Genomic DNA, 20,718 nt, shown 5'->3' on the forward strand with positions numbered 1-20,718 from the left:
AGGAACCGGCTAAGAGTGATTAAACGGACAAAACCTATTCATTCCATAGCCTTTTTTTTTTCTGTTTACCTCGATTTTGATATAATTTGACTAATTTCTTCTCAATCTACTGTTTTAACTCCAAAACACCTGCATTAATACTGAGTTATGAGTTGAAGCTTGATTTGAATTTTGAAACTAACTTTCAGTTGCATCACGAACTTTATTTCTTTTTCTTTGCTGTCGTAATATTATTTTTATTTGATTAATTTATTTTTCTTTAAATTTTTAGGTTTTTTCTCACTTTGTTTGTCAGATTGAAGTTGTAGGTTATTGTTCTTATGATAAATTTTTTTGATTTTGTTTCTTATTTTGTGAGAGTTTCAATTTTGGAAGAAAACAACTGTTTTTCATAAAGAAGAAACTAAAAATTTGAAAACGGTATAAATAAAATAATTTGAATTGACTCTTTGTAAAAATAAAGTTTCTATTTTCTACCGTAAAAATAAGAATCCATAGCTTATTTTTGGTATTTATGTGCTTTTCAAATAGAATTATAAAAATAACTGGACCTAAAAGTTTAGAGCTCCGAGAGCTAAACGTGAAAGTTCAAGGGCCAGAAAGTGTTTATTCTTTTTAATTTTCTTTTCAAATCTTCCTCGTGCAAAACCCAAATATAAGCCTAAATCCCTAGCCTGTCTTCTCTTCCTTTTTCTCACTTCTCTTTCGTCAGATCAACAGCTTAAAATCTTAGTTAAGGAGGCGAGGTATTCATCTCCTACATCACAGACCAGTCTTTGATCGTAGAGACCATATTCAGCACCTCCTTCTCATCTCTTCTCCATTTCCTGAAGCTACTCAGGTGTGTGTTTGATTGATTTATTTATTTTTTCCATTTGCTTAAATAGTCACTTAAAATAATCTCTTTAGCTAGCTGAATATCTATACATTTTTTTAGATGCAATTTGTAGGTTTAAATCTTCAAAATATTCTCATCCATATGCCACTCGTTGTGCTTGTTGAATTAATTATACCTAAAATATGAATTTATCTATCATTTTTAAGATAGGTATATTTTAGCAATGTGAACTAGATACATGTAAACTGGTCTGTTGTTAAAAAATCGATATACATTTCTCAGTTGCCATTCATGTAAAGTGCTTGTTTACTTGGTCTTAAACTTGATTTAAGAATATTGAATTGATAATTTTTTGATTGATTTACTTGATATCTTTAGATTTTTGAGTTATTTTGATTCCTTTATTCAAAGTTCTGTAAGTGTTTATTTTTTTCTTTTCTGCTAATAAAATGGAGCCTCTCTTTGTAAAGGCTGTGCTTTGTGTTTGGGTAGGTAGAAAGGTGTGGTAGAGATGGCAGACAGGTTGACACGTATAGCAATTGTGAGCTCTGACAGATGCAAGCCGAAGAAGTGCCGTCAAGAGTGCAAGAAGAGCTGCCCTGTTGTCAAAACTGGTATTCTTTTAACATTTTTTTTGTTGTTTTTTATAATAAATTTAATTGATCTGTTGGACTTAATTGTTCCTTTTCCTTGTTTACTTGGTGAAATAGAGTTAGTTTTGTGATTTCTTCTTGTTTTATTTTTGGAGAAGCCCCTTCTCCCCATAGTTATTAAAGGCTTGTGCCTTAGCGCCTCAACTAGCATGCACCTTAAGCTTTAGGTACACGGCCCAATTTTCTCATATATATTATGCTTTTGTGGTTCTCCCATTAATACCTTGGCCTTTTATATTGCTTTTAATCCTTAAGTTGGATTTTTCTTTCTTTTTCCTTTTGTGAGCGTGCTTCTCACTTTATAATATCTATAATACATTGTTAGATTGTAAAAGTTAGATGTGGTTTATATATAATTTTCTTGTATTTTAATTGGCTAAAAGAAAAACTTATTTTACTTCTATAATTAGTTCATCTCATTAGATTGTATGTTCTTTATTGTGCATATGGCTAAAAGAGTACATGTTAATGAGCACTTTTCTCATTTGCTAGTTGTTTATTTTGCAGGAAATTTGTCTTTTATTCTTCTATTATTTCTCCCACTTCATATATTCTCATCTTCTGAAACATAGTAGCAGCCGTTTGTCCCTTTTCTTTTTTCTTTTGTTCTCTTTTCTATTCTTGGAGCTCCCTTTTCTCTCTTTCTCAAATTTGCTGAATCCTCCAAGTTTCAAGCTGTCCCATCGTATAGCTCTTTGTCCACTTGTTGTTTCTTCCCTGTTTTTCTTTTGCTATTTATTATCTTATTAATTTCATTGTTAGTTTGGTTGAGTTAGTAAGCATTCAACTAACATTTAAAATTTAAATTAGAAAAAAAGTGCATGCTTGATTTAATTTTGTAGGACTATTCTTTGAAACTTGGTAATGTTGAAGAATATTATGTTGAGGTTGATGATGAGTTGTTCTTCCATAATGCATGCTTAAGTGATAAATGCTATGTAGTAGGAGTAGGAATATTATTTGAAGTCTCTATAGTATCTTTTACTCTTTTCTTTTTACAATTTAGGATTTAGAAAGCATCAATCAAAATTTATGCCTATTTAATGCCATTAATATTAGTTATAATATTATATAAGCTTAGTTGTAATATATTCTGAAAGATTGTCTAAATTTTATTTCCTTTGCACCTTACCTCTGTCAGGTGCATGTCTGCCCCAAGGCCCTAGGATCCCTTTGCACTTTAATGCACCTTTAATACCTATGGCTGTCCCAAATCTTTTTACAATGATGATTCTGTATACTGCTCAATACAATATAGGATTGAAGCTTTAGGCCCTAACATGATTGATAGGTCTCGATGCTAATTGTTGATTATGAATTTAGAACATCACTTGACATACAAATTTTCCCTGCTCTTGCTTGAGGTCGCACTCCATGTTATTCCTCCTTTTTATTCTTTTGTTTTGTTTGATAAATATATTCTTAATACCATAGAATTTAATTGTGACATCCTAATTTTCTATTTTAATAATTAGCATTATACTCTATTCAGATCAACTCCAATAAGTTCTATAGCAAGGTTTAGGATGGGAATTTCAGTATTTATAATCAAATAGAATGTTCTGAACTGGAGAAGATCGTAGAATTGAAACTATTTGGGTTAGGGGTGGATTGCCTTTTAGCTATGCTGCCTTCAATGTATATAAAGGCTCATTTACACTTGGGTGTTATTAAGCAGAGCTCACTGTTGATGTTGTTTTTGGTGAGATGCTCATTGCCAATGGTAATCCTTTATCTGTCCTCTTACCATTTACTATTCATCATCACAGGGAAATTATGTATTGAGGTTACTGTTGCATCTAAGATAGCTTTCATCTCTGAGGAGTTGTGCATTGGATGTGGTATTTGTGTTAAGGTTGGTAAATTCTTGAAGGCTCCTTTCTGTTTCTGTTTTCAGTTTGCTTATGTTCATGCAAAACTGATTATTAATGAATCTATTGTTGTAGAAATGCCCATTTGAAGCACTACAGATCATCAACTTGCCCAAAGATCTTGATAAAGATACAACCCACCGTTATGGGCCCAACACCTTTAAATTGCACAGGTTAGTCAATGATTGCATGGGTTACTAACTAAGAAGGGTGTATAATGGAAATTTATATGGAGAATCCTTTACAGGGTCATGCTAGTTATAGAGGTTTCAAAGAGGTGGAGAAATAGGTTTCTGTATGTAGCAGTCAGGAAAGGCTACTTCTTGTGGTCAATATTATAGTTAATTCTGATATGAAAATTGTGGGTTTTGGGTTTCTAACTATATATTTCCATATTCATATGGGACAAAAGAAGAAAAAAAAGAAAGAGAGCTTCGACAGAATGAAATAGTTAGAAGAAAAACCCAATCTACTCCCGTGGTCTTTGAGGGTTATAACTATATATTTCTATATTCATGTGGCATGAAAGAAAAAAAAAAGAGAGCTTGGATGGAATGAAATAGTTAGGAAGAAACACCCAATCTACTCCCGTGCTGAACTAAAATACTTATATTTTGCTGTAGTGGATATTTACTTAGTGTTTTTTTCCTGGTTATCTCGCGCCAATTACTTACTACTACTATGCTCTTGTATTTTGGGTATCACATCCTTGCTACCTTTAAGTGATACTTCTATCTGCCAATAATAATGGTGGCTTGTGTTTTTGTACCATTTGACCCAGTACAAATCCGCTGTTGCAGGCTGCCAGTCCCAAGGCCTGGGCAAGTTCTTGGCTTGGTTGGAACAAATGGCATTGGGAAGTCCACAGCCCTCAAAGTTTTGGCTGGAAAACTGAAACCAAATTTGGGTCGTTTCAATGTAATGCTCTTATGAATAATTTGTATTATTGCTAGATGGTGTATTGATTTTTAAGGCCTTCTTGGAATTTTCTTTCTTATTTGCAGAATCCTCCAGATTGGCAGGAAATCTTGACCTACTTTCGAGGATCTGAGTTGCAGAATTATTTTACCCGTATCCTGGAAGATAATCTGAAGGTACTTCTTATTTGGACATGGTCAAGGCACTTTAAACTTGCATAATGTTAGATATCACGCCAGATTATGAAAGTATTAAGTTTCTATATTTGTCAGTGCTTGGCATGTTGCTCTTCCATTCAGGTCTTCTGGCTGTAGCTTTATTATCTTTAAATCATTATACTAAATTTCAACTTTAATTATGTATTATGCTCTGCAGATCTAACTATCAAAGAGTGACATTCAAGTTAGTAATATCCGAGAACTTTACTTACAATTTGATCTACCTGTTTCCCTTTCTACTTTACTTATTAGATGTGCAGTTACTCATGTTTATGCTGGGGAGAAGTCATTTTGTAGTGTTCCAATGGCATTATTAAATGTATTGGGCTCGGTCTGCCGCTATCGGATTATTCTGCTTGGTTTTATTTACTTTTTGGCCTGCTGTATAGTCTTTTAACTTCAGTTCAAGTGTTGTCTGGAAACAATTATTAAATGTTCTTTTGGAGCTTATTTCATAGCAGCAATATGAAGAATATTTGGGCCTTACCTCCTGATGTTTGTTTTACAATTCCTGAATTTGTTTGATGCATCTGTTTGTATGATTGTAACATTATTTCCATACAGGAAATTATTGTTCTCTTGTTCAGCTTTTCTTAAATATCATGATTCTTTATCTTCTTCTTCTTCTTCTTCTTCTTCCTTTCTTTTTTTTTATAGTTTTTTTGCACTTCATCTTCAAAGTTCTTACAAGAACACATTCTGTTTTTGGTTACAAAATTAAGAATTGCTTTCATTACAGCCCTTTGAGTACTGCTCTTTTATTCTTACCAATGTAGGTTCATAAGGAGAGTCTTGAGAACATAATTTTGTGAAAAATGCTGGTTACATTCATTTGTTTTTTCTTGCTAAAGATGTGTTTGTATTCAACAGGCCATCATAAAGCCTCAGTATGTTGATCACATTCCAAAAGCAGTCCAAGGCAATGTAGGGCAGGTGCTTGACCAAAAAGATGAAAGAGAGATGAAAGCTGAACTTTGTCATGATCTTGAGCTGAACCAGGTTATAGATCGTAATGTGGGGGACTTGTCTGGTGGGGAGCTCCAACGGTTTGCTATTGCTGTTGTTGCCATACAGAATGCTGAAATATATATGTTTGATGAACCATCAAGTTATCTTGATGTGAAGCAGAGGCTTAAAGCTGCCCAAGTCATAAGATCTTTGCTCAGGCCCAACAGGTTTAGCCTTCTTTCTTTTGAATTCAAGTTCTTCTGCCTTTGTACTCCGAATCTAAGAATATTGGTTCTAACTTTGTTCAGCTATGTAATTGTGGTGGAGCATGATCTTAGTGTTCTGGATTACTTGTCCGACTTCATTTGTTGCTTATATGGGAAACCGGGTGCATATGGAGTTGTAACTCTTCCCTTCTCTGTTAGGGAAGGAATCAATATTTTCTTGGCTGGATTTGTCCCCACAGAGAATCTACGATTCCGGGATGAATCTTTAACCTTCAAGGTGATTTGAGTTTCTTTACTTAATCTATTTATATATTTGTCGCATTTACACCCTCTCTCCGTATTCATTGCCTTTGGTAGGTTGCTGAGACTCCACAAGAGAGTGCTGAGGAGATTGAAACATATGCACGATATAAATATCCTACTATGACCAAAACTCAGGGCAACTTTAAGCTTCGTGTGGTTGAGGGTGAATTTACAGATTCTCAGATTATTGTAATGCTGGGTGAGAATGGGACGGGGAAGACAACCTTTATTCGTATGCTGGTACTAGCTAAACATTACTTTTACTTTTACGTCTTTTTTGTCATAAAATCTGGCCCATTTTCAATGGTGTCTTTTATGTCATATATGCAGGCTGGTTTACTAAAACCTGATAGTGTGGAAGGTTCTGATGTTGAAATACCCGAGTTTAATGTTTCTTATAAGCCCCAGAAAATCAGTCCTAAGTTCCAGTCTACTGTTAGACACTTGCTACATCAAAAAATCCGTGATTCATATATGCATCCTCAGTTTGTATCAGATGTCATGAAGCCACTGCTTATAGAGCAGCTAATGGATCAAGAAGTGGTGAATCTCTCTGGTGGGGAGTTGCAAAGGGTTGCTTTGTGTCTCTGCCTTGGAAAGGTCATCAATCCTTTTATATTGATCATACAATTCTTTAATTTTGGTGATATGAAATTGGTAACGAGTTAGTTTATTGCATCAGCTTCTAGCATGTACATTTTTTTATTCTATTGCTCGTAGGCATGTGAATGGGCTGTCTAGAATTATTTGAAGGGTGTGTGAGGTTGATGCGTTCAGTATGTTAGTTGCTTAGAGTGCTTTAGTTTTTGAGTTGGAGAACTTTTAGGTAGAGAGATGCTTTTTAAAAATAATTCTCAACTCATGCTTAGATTTTCCAAAATCTAAACCCATAAGAAATTATTATTTTAATTGACACGAGAAATATATAGAGGTTCCTTGGCTTTTGGATACATTGTTGCTTAAGTGATCTTATATAATACAGGGTGCCGTTCCTTTTACTAAAGTCTCTTCATCTCATCTAATGGGATTTGAACTTGTGAATTCCTAGCTTTTGTGGTTAAGCTGTACTATCAGAAATTGTGTAGAGTCATATCTCTATCTTTGTTCTTTTTCTCTCTCCCTTAGGATGGCTTTATTATCATGTTAACCCACCCTTTACGGAGCCAATTCGTCTTTTGCTTATGAATTGACACTTTGCTCAAGGGGCAAATATGGGGTAACTCGGTCAAATGTGGCATGTGTTTCACATAGATTAAACAAAAATAGCAGATGCAAAAGAACTATCTAGCAAAATAAATGAATCATTTTGAACTGGGCAAGCATGCATGGAATTAAGTTGTGTGATATCATTAGTATATGGAGAAATTTTTGGGGAGGTATTATTAGGAACTTTTGGTCTCTTCTGGTGTTACTTGCATCATAATTGCATAAGATATGATGAATTTAACTATTTGCTTAGTTTTAGTTTGGCAAAGGGTACAAATAAGCTTTTGATCTTTACCCCGAATTATAATCAACTGTCCAATATCTTTAGTGTTGTCAAGCCCTAAAAGTATTTAAAACAGGTCAATTAAACTCAAAATACAACTCTGTTTGAACTATTAAATACCATTATATTTCAAAAATTCCTAGAAGCTATGCGTAGCTCATTTTGGGTCAGACTAGAATCAAAGTTTGTTATTAATATACTGAATAATATGAGAACTCAAATTCAAGCGGCGTGTAGAGCGTAAGGTCCCCACGTTGCCTTATCGGTGGAGTTTGGGGCTGATCTTTTCCAGATCGTTTCGTCTCATTATGGGCTGTTCAACAGTGTCTCACTTCTCCCAAAAGTCTCTTCTATCTCCAAAAGCGAAGCCTTAAAGTCATGCCTTATTCTTTTTGTTCATGCTGTTTACTGATGAATTATTATGCACTGCTGATGTTCCCAAGTTGCTAGAGAGCACTTGTCCTCCATGCGTTATTAATACAATTAAACGATGCTTGGATTGCTGACAACCATAGTTGCAAGTTTGGCCTAATTGTATTCTTCCTCAATTCAAGTTTTGGTTTAATTGAACTGTTTTTAAAATGTTCAGGACTTAAGTGCACCAATATCAACATTGGGTAGTTAATTGTACTTTGGGGTAAAGGTTAAGGGCTTACCTATACCCTTTTGCTTTGGGGTAAAGGTCAAAGGCTTACCTATACCCTTTTGCCCTTTACTTTTTCAGTTTTTGATTATGAAAGTGTTCAATGGATCAGATTAGTATGCCACACTAAGTGCCATTCACATGCCTCTCTTTATCCATGACTAAGCACAACCATTTCTTAAGTGACACATTGTTCAATTACACTAAGGCTTCATTTTCAAACAGAAAAATACTTATTTTATTTTCAGAAACTATTTTGAGTTAAATATTTTTCAGGAAAATAACTTGCTTTTTATTATTTGGTTAGATCATTAAAGATCATTTAGAAATTGTTTTCGGATGTTTGAAGTACATTGAGAAATATCAATTATTCTTTTTATTGAAAGACTATGAACTTTTCAAAACCTTATTCTTGAATATATAATCAAGGGATAAATGCTATTTAGGCCAAAAGCATATCTGTGTCTCTGAACTTTGGTCATCTAGTCAACATTCTAACTTTCGGTGTAACTTAACAGACACCTAAACTTGCTTTTCTATCATATTTTAACACTTTTTACATGTGTTTCCGTTCAATACTTCTATATATATTGCACGAAGGTGTTTAATTATTACCGAAAAATAAAGTTGAAGTGTATGTTAGGTTAAATTGAAAGTTAAATGTGTTTAGATATTAAAAATAGTAAAATTCAGGTGTCTGTTAGGTTAAATTGAAAGTTATAGTGTTAAACTGGCTAATTGATATAAGTTCAGTGGCATAAATATGTATTTAGCCTACTATTTAGCTCATGAGGTTTGGTATATTGTAATAGTCCCTTCCTAACGTTTTAAAAGTTTATTAATATCTTCCTCTATTTAATTACATTATACTAGTCCCTTCTTGAAAAGTATTTTCTGCTAAACAAAGAAAGTCCAAGATCCTCACTTCCAAGCTCCTTTTGATCAAGGATGACACATACTCTATTATATTTTGGAAGCATGATTCCTGTTTGAAGTTATTTTAATTCATATGCGAGACTAGAATAGTGAAAAAGGATTTGGTTGAGTAGAGAACCAGATGAAGTGTTCTTTAGAATTGTATCCAGCACCATTGAATGGTTTTGTAGTTTTATTTTGATCACTCTTTCCTAAATCCTCGACCTAAAATCCATCTGAAAGCATATTATGCAGGCCTGTTATATAGAATAACTGTTGCCCTTTTGCATTAAACTTTTGAATGGCATTATGATTATAAAACTTGGGACTTGATTTGGTCTCCTATACAATTTTAACTCAGAACTTGCTCAAGATTGTTTGTCCTGAGCCTTGTAAGGTAGTTAAGCTAAACATCCCCTATTTCCCTTTTCAAGCATTAAAAAGAAACCACATGGAATCCATTACGCAAAAAGAGAAACCATGCAAGAATTTCCACCTAAGCATGTTGAGCTCATATCTCATTTCTTCACATAGGAATGAAAATGGGGTGAGCTGGATATCCCCATCTTCTTCATAATTTCATATTTGTTAGATGATCATAACTTTATTTTATGTTGTTATAAAATATTATACACATTTTAATTTGTAAACTTTATTGCTAATAGTTAAGTAGAACTCATAAGTTTGAGTGCTAAATTATGTTCCTAAAGAAAAACAGTATTTTTATATTTAAATAACTTGATGATTTATTTGAATTGTGGTAAAACTGGTGCAGGGCAGGGTGGGGAGAATTAGTCTCCTCTCTGCCCACATCCATTGGCGGAGTGGTGATTGATTACTCATCAAGTTCAGGGCAGGGACAGATTCCCTGTGAGAGCAGATTGTATATTTCCATCTCTATTTTTATTGCATGAAGATTTTGGCAGAACCCCCTTATCATTCATGTTTGAATTTATTAGTGGTTTAACGCAATGGGATTCTAGGATGAAGTAAATTAATATTGTTTAATATGCATGGCTATCCATTTATATGCTGCTAGTCTTCAATGAACATATCTTATTGTCTCTTCATGTTTATGGGTTAAACGCATTATCCATCAGATTGCAAAATTTTGGTTTGACACTCTTGGGCTTGGACCCTGAATCCTAGAGGGACCTTAGAAAGATATTTCTAAAATCCCAAAAACTTGCCAAATCCATAGTAATCAATCCTGATAGCATCCTCAAGAAAACTTCAGAGTTCTGCTATATAGTACAAATAAATCTCACGCATCTTTGAACAAGGTAGTTGGATGAGAAAAAAGTGGGAGTTTGATGTATCACTTGGGAGGATTGAATTTGAAACTAACAGAATCACTTTTATTAGCCAATTAAAACAATTTGTATAGTCTATTTTTGTGCAACTCTTTCATAAACTACAGAGTTATCCAAAACTTTATTGTCATTTGGCTACAGGGAGAAGTTCCCAAACTACCTCGACCACATGGCGAAGATCTTCAGTTGCGATAATTTTCTACTTCTTTCCTGTTTCTGCTGTGGTTCTATAGTTGATTGCAAGTGTTTCTCTATTGAATATCTATGGCTTGAGTATAAAAGGATGGATAAAGCAGAATGTTCCATGTAGTTCCTTTGTGGGTTTGTTGATAGGTGAACAATATGGACGTGATCATAGTTTAGTTGCAGTTGCGACCAGAACCAATGGAGCCAATGGAGCATCTCACTCACTATTTAACTAAGTTTTCTTGTTATTATCTAGATATTTAATTAATACTACTTAATGGAGTCTGATGCATGGTTTGTTTACAGCCTGCAGACATTTATCTAATCGATGAACCGAGTGCATATCTGGATTCTGAACAGCGTATTGTTGCTTCTAAAGTCATTAAGAGGTTTATCCTTCATGCGAAGAAAACTGCTTTCGTGGTAGAGCATGATTTTATAATGGCAACTTACCTTGCTGATAGAGTTATTGTATACGAGGGGAGGCCTTCTGTAGATTGTACTGCAAATTCTCCTCAGTCATTGCTAACTGGAATGAATCTGTTCTTATCTGTGAGTACTTTTTTTTTTTTTTCTTTCTAAAATGTAATCATATGAAGTAATTTGAGGGGGAAATACTAATTGAATTATGTCTACTTCCCTTACTATTATATTCTCTAATATATGGTTTTGAAAATATCACCTTGCTTTGAGGCACTTCTGCATTTTGAACTGTTTACTACTAAATAATTTTGTTTATGGTGAGCCTCAACTGCACTCACCCAGATGTTGCATCTTTTATTTACAATTTAAATCTTACTTTCTGGTTTTTTTTTTTGTCTCTACTCACAGTTGCTTTCTCTTTTTTTCTTTTCTTTTCTTTTTTTTTTTTTTTTTTTTTTCTTTTGCACATCATGCAGCATCTGGACATCACATTTAGGCGGGATCCAACTAATTACCGACCAAGAATCAATAAATTGGACTCAACCAAGGACAGAGAACAGAAAGCTGCTGGGTCATACTATTACCTGGATGATTGATGCAATTATTGGCAGAGTTTACATAATTCTCCTTGCCAGTCTTTCTTTGAGGTACTTGACTGATGAACCTAAGATTTTGCTTGCTAACCCTGGACATCGACTAGGCTTTTCATGTTATGCTCCTTTTAATTATGCAGAATTTAAGAGCGCCATTCTGAACAATTTTGCAACTCAGCAAATTATCATACATTGGCAAATGACTAGTTGCCTCCTGTCCGGTGAAGAAGTAACATTTATCTTTTATGTAAATGAGCTGCAGCAGACCATTTACAATGTTGCTTCACCATGTTTTCTGATATATCATGTTAGTTCATTTTTCTTGATAATGACATCAGGGCCGGTCTTTAAATTTTATTTGAATGTGAGTCTGTATTTAACTAGTGCCGAAATTAGAGGAAGAAAGGTATTGAGCTGAGTTATCGAGGTGCAGTTTTGTCTTTTGTAACACTAATTTTTTTTATGATTACAGCATGAGAAGTTCCTCCGAAATTTTCAGGTTCACAACTTATCTAAATGTTTGTTATGGTTGCAAATCGCCAAACATCTCATCTAAGCATGTGAAATTTTGAGTAGCAATTGTTCTTGGCCTTGGTGTTCGGCTGTGTTAGTAGGAGGTTGAGCTTGTTGTAGGCGCTCGAGATTTGCTGATTAGCTCGTGTATTTCAGTTTGATGTCTTAGGTTTGCTGTTGTATGGTATTGAATTACATAATTGCAAATCTTGTGTGAGAATACTAATTAGACGTGACATAAATTTCTTACTTTTGGTGTTGGATTACAGAATTGCAAATCTTATGTGAGAATACTAATTATATGCGCCATAAATTTTTTACTTTTGGCAATCTTTGAGGCTGTTAAGACATGGAAACTCCTCCTTTCCTCACTTATCTACCTAGATATGAGATGATGGGGGAAGCCGGCGCATACTATTGAACATCTGGTTTAGAATATCTATAATTAGTCTGATATACAGAAAGAAGAAACTATGACTGAAATGTCGCCAAGGATTATTAGTCAAATAATCTAGCATTCCATCATGAAGCACTTTTACTCTGAAACATAGACAAAAACGGAATTGCAATGTTGGGATCTTTGATAGAAAGATTTTAGCAATTGGGTGGTGTATAACGTCACAAATGGCAGGGAATCTATGATTCAGAAGATTTACTATTGGGATAGTAGAGGTAAAGTTGTTTCTGTGGAATGAGTACAGAAAATATTTTACTGCACAAGGGATTTTTGTATTCTTTTTTATTCTGCTGTAGCTGGAGCCTGTCATTTGCGTTGTAGTCAGGATCGTCTACATATTTATAAATATCCGATGGGAGTATGTTTTGCCTGACATACTTCACCTATTGTAAAAATAGAGAGGAGGGTGCAGCAAATGCTTTGTCTCAAGGAGGAACAACCTTGGTTAGAATTGTCTTCTTATTTTTTTTTTATTTTTAAAGAGCATTTGTCTTAGTTAATTTTCTCTTCCTCAATTTCTTTTCTTTTAAATCTTACAATACTGCTTTATGTGATTTCCAGCATATTTTTCTCTTGGCCTAAGCCATGCTTTTAACATTGGCTGAACTATTTGCGTCTCTAAATGACACACTTGCATCTTTCGTAGATTAACATTCTCTAAATTGACACACTTGCATCTTTCATGGATTACCGCATTGCAATTTAACTGATTTAATGAATTCACTTATTTTTGCCCTTTTTTTGTTCCTCTAGTTTCTCATTTCTGGTATTTAGCTTAGATGGTAGCGCGATTCAACTTTTTTTATTTTTTAAATCTTTTTATTAACTCACATTTCTTATTAGGACAGATTCATCCCAGTGCTAGGGGTCTTACCGTGAAGGGAAATGCTTCACCATACAAGTACATCAAAGCCATATTAAGAACTAATTAAACAATCATTAACAAAATTCGTAACTGAAATTTGTTTTTATTCATATAGGTGTTAGAAAGGATCATATTTATGTTAAGAATGAATGGGTTGATAAAAAATTATATTTCCATAATGAATAAGGTTCAGTTTGGTAGTCGAATTTCGGGGTCAGCTCAATTTGGCATTCTTTTACCCTTATGGCCAATTTAAACTCTGAATTAATTCAATTTGGCTTTGTTGTATTAAATAAGAAAGTGAAAAGGGTTAAATTGATATTCAGCAATAAGTTAGAGGCTAAATTAGGCATAAGCAATAAGTTGGAAGGCAAAATTGAATTTTATTTTATTTTTATATAAACTAAAAATAGTAAGTATTAATTTTTAAATTATTGCCGGTCAATTAGACCCAACAAAACCAACCAGTTCAACATAATCAAAACAAACAAGCATTATTATTATTAGCAAACACAGAGAATATATGAGAATTATGATCCAACACCACTCTTATCCTCTCTTTATCATCCTGTAGACTATTAACTCTACCCATCAATTTAAGAAAAAATTAGTATCATTATACAAAGGAATCCTTATCTTAGATCAAAAGTATCCCCACCATCAATAGCGGGTAGTGACATTAATACTAACACTAATTAGTTATTTGCCTAAGTATATAAGAAAAATTTAATGCATAAATCTTAGATAATTAAATTATTTATAAACGTGGTCAAATTTAATATGTTCGAAAAGGTGGAAAAATCCAGGTCTGAAATAAAATAGTCAAATTAAATTTCTTAGCAGATATAACTTATTCTTAAAAAAAAAAAAACTAAATTAAATTTATTGGGCTAAACTAACCGTAAAAGTGAAAACAGATTAGTTTAAATTTAATCGTAGATCTCAACAGTCAAGAACTGTATTTTATGAATTCTATTATCTTTTTTTTTTCTCGTCAATTCTTAATGTATTTTTGCATCTTTCATGGTATAGAAGATAAAATAATTCTTTGACAAAACACTTGACATAACAATATTCTGACAAGAAAAGAATTCTACCATGCTATCATATCTTTCGACACAATAATTCTTGTCAGATTGAAAGATATTTGCCACAGTAACAAATATATGAACATTTACTTTGTTACTATCAATTAATATCAACAAATACACTAAAAGTAAAAGTAGAGAGGCTTGTGGATTTTTATAATATGGATCCTGGATATTTAGTTATGTGGTTGGGTATAGAGACAACGTGTGTCAGTCATTATAATCATTATACAAATGATAAGCTTTGTTTGATTTTACAAACACTTCTAAAGAAGTAAAAAAACAATTTTGAGAATCAATTATTAAGAAAAATAAATATAATAAATATTATAACGATATTATATATATATTAAACATACATATAATGAATATTAAAAATAAAAGTGATAAATATTAAAATAATATTAAATGAACATTAAACATACACACAATAAATATTACAACAAGTGATGAATATTATAACGACATTATATTAATATTAAACGTTCATGTAATGAATATTACAACTACATTACAACGCTATTACTTGAATATTAAACATACATGTAAATGAACGTTATAACTATAAGTGATGAAAATAAAATCATAATAAAACATACTAACTAATAATGAATAAAATAATGTATTTATAAATGAAGAAGTTTTGTAATTTAATTTACATAAGTAAAATAAATAATTATAAAATTATAAAAGAAATACACCCTTAATCAAATTTAAATAAATAAAATAATACATACACTTTAATTTAATTTAAATAAATAAAATAAAAAATTAAATATACACACGTACTCTTATCTTATTTTTTAAAAAAATAATCTTAGATCTATTAAATTTTAATATATTTTATATTAGGATAAGGTACAAAAATGACCCTTATGTTTATCTCGTGGTCACATTATACCCTAATATTTTCTTGGTCTAATTATGATCTCAACTCATGGAAAAAAAGACAAATACACATAGAAATAAACGACTGTTAATACCCATTTTCTGAATCTAGAAGTCGAGAAAATTACAAAAAATCCTATGATGAAAGTTACTGCTTTTCTCGAGTCTCGGGAGATTATGGACATGGAAATCCAAGTTAGGGTTGAGAATAATTGAGCTAAAATTACTTTTCTAGAATCAATTTGGATTTTATTTTCAAATAAAAATTAACTTTGAAGGGCAAAACAGCAGTTAAGGGACCAAATTGTCAAAATTTTCTAAACTTTTTGCCCATAAAGCCAATTGGCTCTTTATACAGGCGAATTGGCTCTACACAAAGTTGATCGGCTTAGCATAGAGCGAAATCAGCTGTGCAGAGTTGGTTGGCTCTACATAGTGTCGATTGGCTATTTTTCTAGATTTGACACTATTTTTTACACAAATTTTGGCTCTACATAGTACCGATTCTGCTGTACATACAGCCGATTGGCTGTATAGGTTAGGGTTATCGGACTTCCTTAGTTTTTTCACAAATTTACCTATATTTTGAGTGATTAACATGCATTCTGAGTTTCTAAATTATAAAAAAAAAATTTAGGTCAAGAAATTACCTCTCCAACGACTCGAAAGACGCGATGTGTGCTTAATTTTGCTAGACGGAGAATCTCCTCTCCTTTCACAAACCCAAGGTCATTTTGACATAAAATCGAGGCGGTAAACTCCCAATTTGGTGCAGCTAAGGTGCGTCTAAAAGATGAATTGCCATTTGGTGACTGATTTTGTGGAAATCGGCTGAGAATTGAGCAAGAAAATCAAAGAAAAAGCAAAAGGAGCTTTAGAGAGAAAACTAAAAAAATAAGTAAGGTGAAGAAAGAAGAATGGATAAGCTTATATATATGTTCTAAGGAGGGGCAAATATGTTATTTGGGTCCCTGACCTGCCAAAACTGAATTTTAGTCCAAAAGTTAATACAAGTCTGTAGAAGACACATAGAAGCACATCGACACCCCGCAAGGAAATTTTTAAGAAAATTACAAGTTTGGTCCCTAACTCAGTAAAATTATATTTTAATCCATGGCTGGGCCAAATGCCAAAATAACTTCTGAAAAGCATCAAAACAAGACAAATTGTGCTCCAAGGTGGGAAATTTCGACCCAAATTTCTGAAAGTGAATAATTACCAAATCAATCCGAAGCGGTGAAATTGTTTCCTCGAATGGAAAATAGCCAAAGGGAGATTGCTAATTTAACGGGCATGGTCCCCAATTCCATGGGCGTGTTTTCCAGTTCAAACAAAAGTAGCTCTTGAAAAGGAGGCGAAATCTTCAATCCAAGCAGGCGAGCCTCAATCCAAGCAGGCAAAGTCCTCAATCCAAGCAGGTGAAGTCCTTAAATTCAAGCAGGCGAAGTCCTCAACCCAAGTAGGCATGGCCCTACATCGAATCATCAATCGAAGTTTGAGCTTACGAAGCGTGGCTTCTAAAGCTCACATATTCGTTTGCCATATCCTTGATGTCTAGGGTTTGTCTCAATTTATTTATGCATTTGCATGCTCATAAATTTCGACAAATCGGGGGCAGCTATCAACATCCTTTTTTGGATCTAGATATCGAGAAAAAAATGAAAAACCCTATATGATGAGAGTTATTACTTTCTCGGGTCTCAGGAGGTGAAGGAAAGGAAAATCCGAGGTCAGAGTCAAGGTTGAACCAGCTGGAATTATCTTTCTAAAATCAATTTGGACCTAATTGTCAGAAAAATTAAGTTTGAGGGTCAAAACAATAATTTTTACAAAATCAGGGACTAAAGTAAAAATTTCAAAACTTCCTCTATAGCTAATCAGTTCTTTAGAACCGATTGAATTTTGACTCCCTAACATTTTTTCAGATGATTTTATATCTAAATACAGATTCTAGAAGGTTTCCTTGACGGTAGTCATTGTTTTATCGATAATTACTTAAATTTTATATAAATAAATGAGATATTTATCGATATTTTCTAGGGTTTATCCCTTTTTCTAGGATTTTCTTTGAAACCCTACCTCTATAAATAGTAAGAGGTGTTTAGAGTTTTAGGGAGGAGGAGGAGGAGGAAGAAGAATTAAGATTCCACCATAAGTGAAAACAAGAGAAAGAAACACTGAGAAAGAATGAAAGAAAAGAGAAAATCAAAAGAAAATAGAAAGAATTGCACTAACAATATAGTTTACATTTGAATATTCAACCCACTTAAGAAATAGTGCTTTTAGAAAATAAGTCACTTAAGAAAGATTATTTTTGGAAATCCCTCTCTTTTCAATTGATAAGGATCTCATAAAGCCAGATCCAGCTTTAGATTCGTACCCAGTTTTTTATTCAATTACCTTCTCATTGCCCGAGACTCGCAGATCTAACATCCATGGTGACAACCTGCGGGTTCCTTCCACTATACATTTCCATCAATCATAAAAATTAATTTTTTATATTATTTGTTATTAGAAACATGATTAGGGTTTTAATTTTTAATAAATATGATTAAATTAGGTCTTTATTACTATGCATAACAATAAGGTTTTGAATTTGATATTAAGAACTAGGTTTTCTTAGATATGATATTTTGCCAATTAGAGTTTTAAATTTGATTAAGAAACATACTATAAGGTTAATATTTAAATTTATTTGTTAATATGATAAAGTAATTAAGTCTAAATAAAATATGATCCTTTTTTTGACAACCTTTTGTTATTCTATGAGATTTAAGGTATTAGTGATTTAGGTTCTTTTGGCTTCTGTAACTTTTATTTTGTTATTTCTATCCGTCTTATCTCATTCTAATTAATTTCTTAACACCTGTGCATGTGAAAATTGGTTTTGGAGTGTGAGATTGTACTAGCGAACAAAGGAAAACAATAAAAACTTGGCATGAGACTCCTGAGCTAATTGGCTCTTCATACATAGTCAATTGCTTGACCAAGCTGGAAACTATTTATTTTTGTATTTTTGGTGTATTTCAATGTATTCTCGGCCTCTGTATAATTTCAGGATTTCCTAATTTTGCAATCATAGTTGTAGACGGGTTGTAATAGCTAGGGTTTTCTTTTCTACTCTGTTTTCTTTATTTTTTTGTTTATTATATGTTAACCCAATACATGATTAAGTGACTGATTAATAAAAATGAGCCACATAGACTTAGGGCTAAAAGACTGATCCAACATGAATTTGATAGTCTAATAGACTAATCCACTTTAACTAGGCCTAAACCCTAAAATCCAATCAGACTAGCAGGCTTTGACATGTTTAGTTAGTGTTTGAACTTAGTTAGGGTTGAGATCACAATGAATGAGCCTTCTCATAACAAGTAATCCATTAGGCTTAAAGGTGGGAATCCAACGAGCATAACATGTAATTGGGCTAGAATAGGTGAGCTTTATATATAATTGGTTAGTAAGTTAGATTAATAACTTAAGTATGGACTAGGCTTGAATAAAATGGACTAGACTTCGGTGTACTGTATGTTGTTTTGGCATGCATGTGTGTAAATTGTTTGCATTTATAGGGAATATTTTATTAAATGATAAATTTAAAGACTAATATACACAAATAAGGAAGTTGGCTTCCGGATCCATCTTTGAATTCTGTGGCGTAAGCTTCCTTATGGAATTCGAGAAATGCCACTCATTAGTAAAAGTGTCTCGGTGATTACCAAGGTGGTAATTGCTATCTCCGTGCTAATCTTAGTAGGTAGCATGTTCTCCATTAGAATGAAAATCTATACAGTGCCGTAGTCGCTAAAGATACTTGGGTGTGCACCTAAAACTGCTGTTTATAACGGACATCCACTTTTTGCACACCTTCGAGACTTTGCCGCCAGTACGAGCAGAAGTAATGAATCTTGGAATTCCTTCCTGAATTCGAAGGCTTCCTACTCAGACATGATTTCCTAGATAAGATCAAAAGACTGTGGCCCTATCGAGACATAGAGGGAAATCTTGACTTCAAGGGCGATCTGACCACCGATGACAACTTCAAGGCTTGGGTTTAGCTCCAGATTTCTATTTTTCTAGGCTATACCCGATTCAAGAGGACTTAAGAACTAGCTATTGTATCTAAGGATATAGATATGAAGAGAAGAAGAAGATAGAAATTATGCTTCTTTTTAGATCTCATTTATTTTGCTTAGAATTTTTCTTTCAGTTATTGTGTAGAATGGTAAACATATATTATGTTCGATAAAAATTTAGTCATTAAGTAAAAGCCTAGATGGGTATATTTTGATTTTTCAAGATATACCTCCTATTATCAACCGATCTTTTTAGATTTTCTTGCAACTATGCCTAAATTAAATGAATTGTTGTGAAATATGCACATGTCATGATTATCAAAATGCACACTATTATCTTGAAAAATACCGCATAAGTAAGCAAAATCATTCATATATCATTGATCTTGGAAAGGAAAGAAAAATCATCCTCATAAATGTCAGACGTTATTACTTTATTATAAAAAACATTAATAATGCTATTTTTAATAAGAGCAACTATTTCCTCTTGACTTATTTTCTTCGATGGAGCGGTGAACTTTTCTATCTTCAGCTCTTCTATCTTAGAGTCACCTTCTCTTGAACCTCCTTGATACTCAGCTTGACCATCCTGTTGATGATTAAGTTCTTGAAAATCTCGAACCCTAGTATATCAGTCTCAACTACAGTAACATGTTCGAGCTTCCTAGAGTAAGGCTTGTACTCCTGGATGAACTCGTCTTTTAGAGTCTTATGCCTTGGTTTGCCCTTATCTTCCTCTTCACAATAACCCAATCTGCATCCGAGTCTTTTAACCTTTGAAGTCCGGCAGCTCCGGGACACCTTACTGATTCCTTCCCAGCCCCATTCCAAGAATGAAGTTCATTTTCTTGAACATGCTAGCTACTTTAGGATCCATGTAGTCCTCAAAGAGAACAACAACTTGGAATCCAGTAGGGGCATCCAGCTCCTTGACAGCTTCTTGGATAATCGAGACAACCTTACCACCTTCGGCATTGATGGTGATGATCTCACCTTCATGAGGGAACTTTATCTTCTAATGTATAGTGGAAGGAACTCCTCCTAGGGCATAGAACCATAGCCTTCTTAATAACAATGCAAAAGTTATCGGGATGTCCATGACTGTCGTTTCTTCCATATATCTTTTATTTCATCATAGGCCTTTATAACCATATCTGATGGTTTTAGGTCTTTTGCAGTCATCCTTACCTTAGGTAGTACGCGAGAAGGACACACGTTAATGACCATCACATATGGGGTTCTCCTCCCCTTGACTTCTGCTGCTATATAAAGGGCCTTATTTGTGGTCTCCTC

General features: G+C 33.4%; 1 protein-coding gene across 5 annotated transcripts; it reads left to right on the forward strand.

Moving 5' to 3' along the window:
* Positions 1-586: 586 nt before the first annotated feature.
* LOC8261457 (ABC transporter E family member 2) lies at positions 587-12,030 on the forward strand. Of its 5 annotated transcripts, none has more exons than XM_048373939.1 (13): positions 602-841; positions 1,335-1,452; positions 3,261-3,346; positions 3,438-3,535; positions 4,163-4,280; positions 4,367-4,456; positions 5,369-5,673; positions 5,755-5,950; positions 6,031-6,216; positions 6,307-6,576; positions 10,829-11,074; positions 11,422-11,592; positions 11,679-12,030. In XM_048373939.1, exons 2-12 carry the CDS (start codon positions 1,350-1,352, stop codon positions 11,539-11,541), a joined length of 1,818 nt encoding a protein of 605 aa, XP_048229896.1. In that variant the 5' UTR covers positions 602-841; positions 1,335-1,349; the 3' UTR covers positions 11,542-11,592; positions 11,679-12,030. The 5 variants fall into 5 exon arrangements, with proteins under 5 accessions (XP_048229897.1, XP_048229896.1, XP_002516768.3 ...); XM_002516722.4 differs by having other exon boundaries at positions 603-841; positions 1,309-1,452; XM_015717749.3 differs by having other exon boundaries at positions 603-841; positions 1,331-1,452.
* The last annotated feature ends 8,688 nt before the right edge of the window (positions 12,031-20,718 follow it).

This window comes from Ricinus communis, chromosome 5 (genome assembly GCF_019578655.1).
Source record: "Ricinus communis isolate WT05 ecotype wild-type chromosome 5, ASM1957865v1, whole genome shotgun sequence".
In the NCBI taxonomy this organism is placed as follows: domain Eukaryota; kingdom Viridiplantae; phylum Streptophyta; class Magnoliopsida; order Malpighiales; family Euphorbiaceae; genus Ricinus; species Ricinus communis.

Bases quoted from the DNA above. Each gene is read 5' to 3' on its own strand.
- LOC8261457 (XM_048373939.1), top strand. From the start codon at position 1,350: ATGGCAGACAGGTTGACACGTATAGCAATTGTGAGCTCTGACAGATGC. The intron at 3,347-3,437 runs GTTGGTAAATTC...CTATTGTTGTAG, and splicing joins GATGTGGTATTTGTGTTAAG to AAATGCCCATTTGAAGCACT. The intron at 4,281-4,366 runs GTAATGCTCTTA...TCTTATTTGCAG, and splicing joins CAAATTTGGGTCGTTTCAAT to AATCCTCCAGATTGGCAGGA.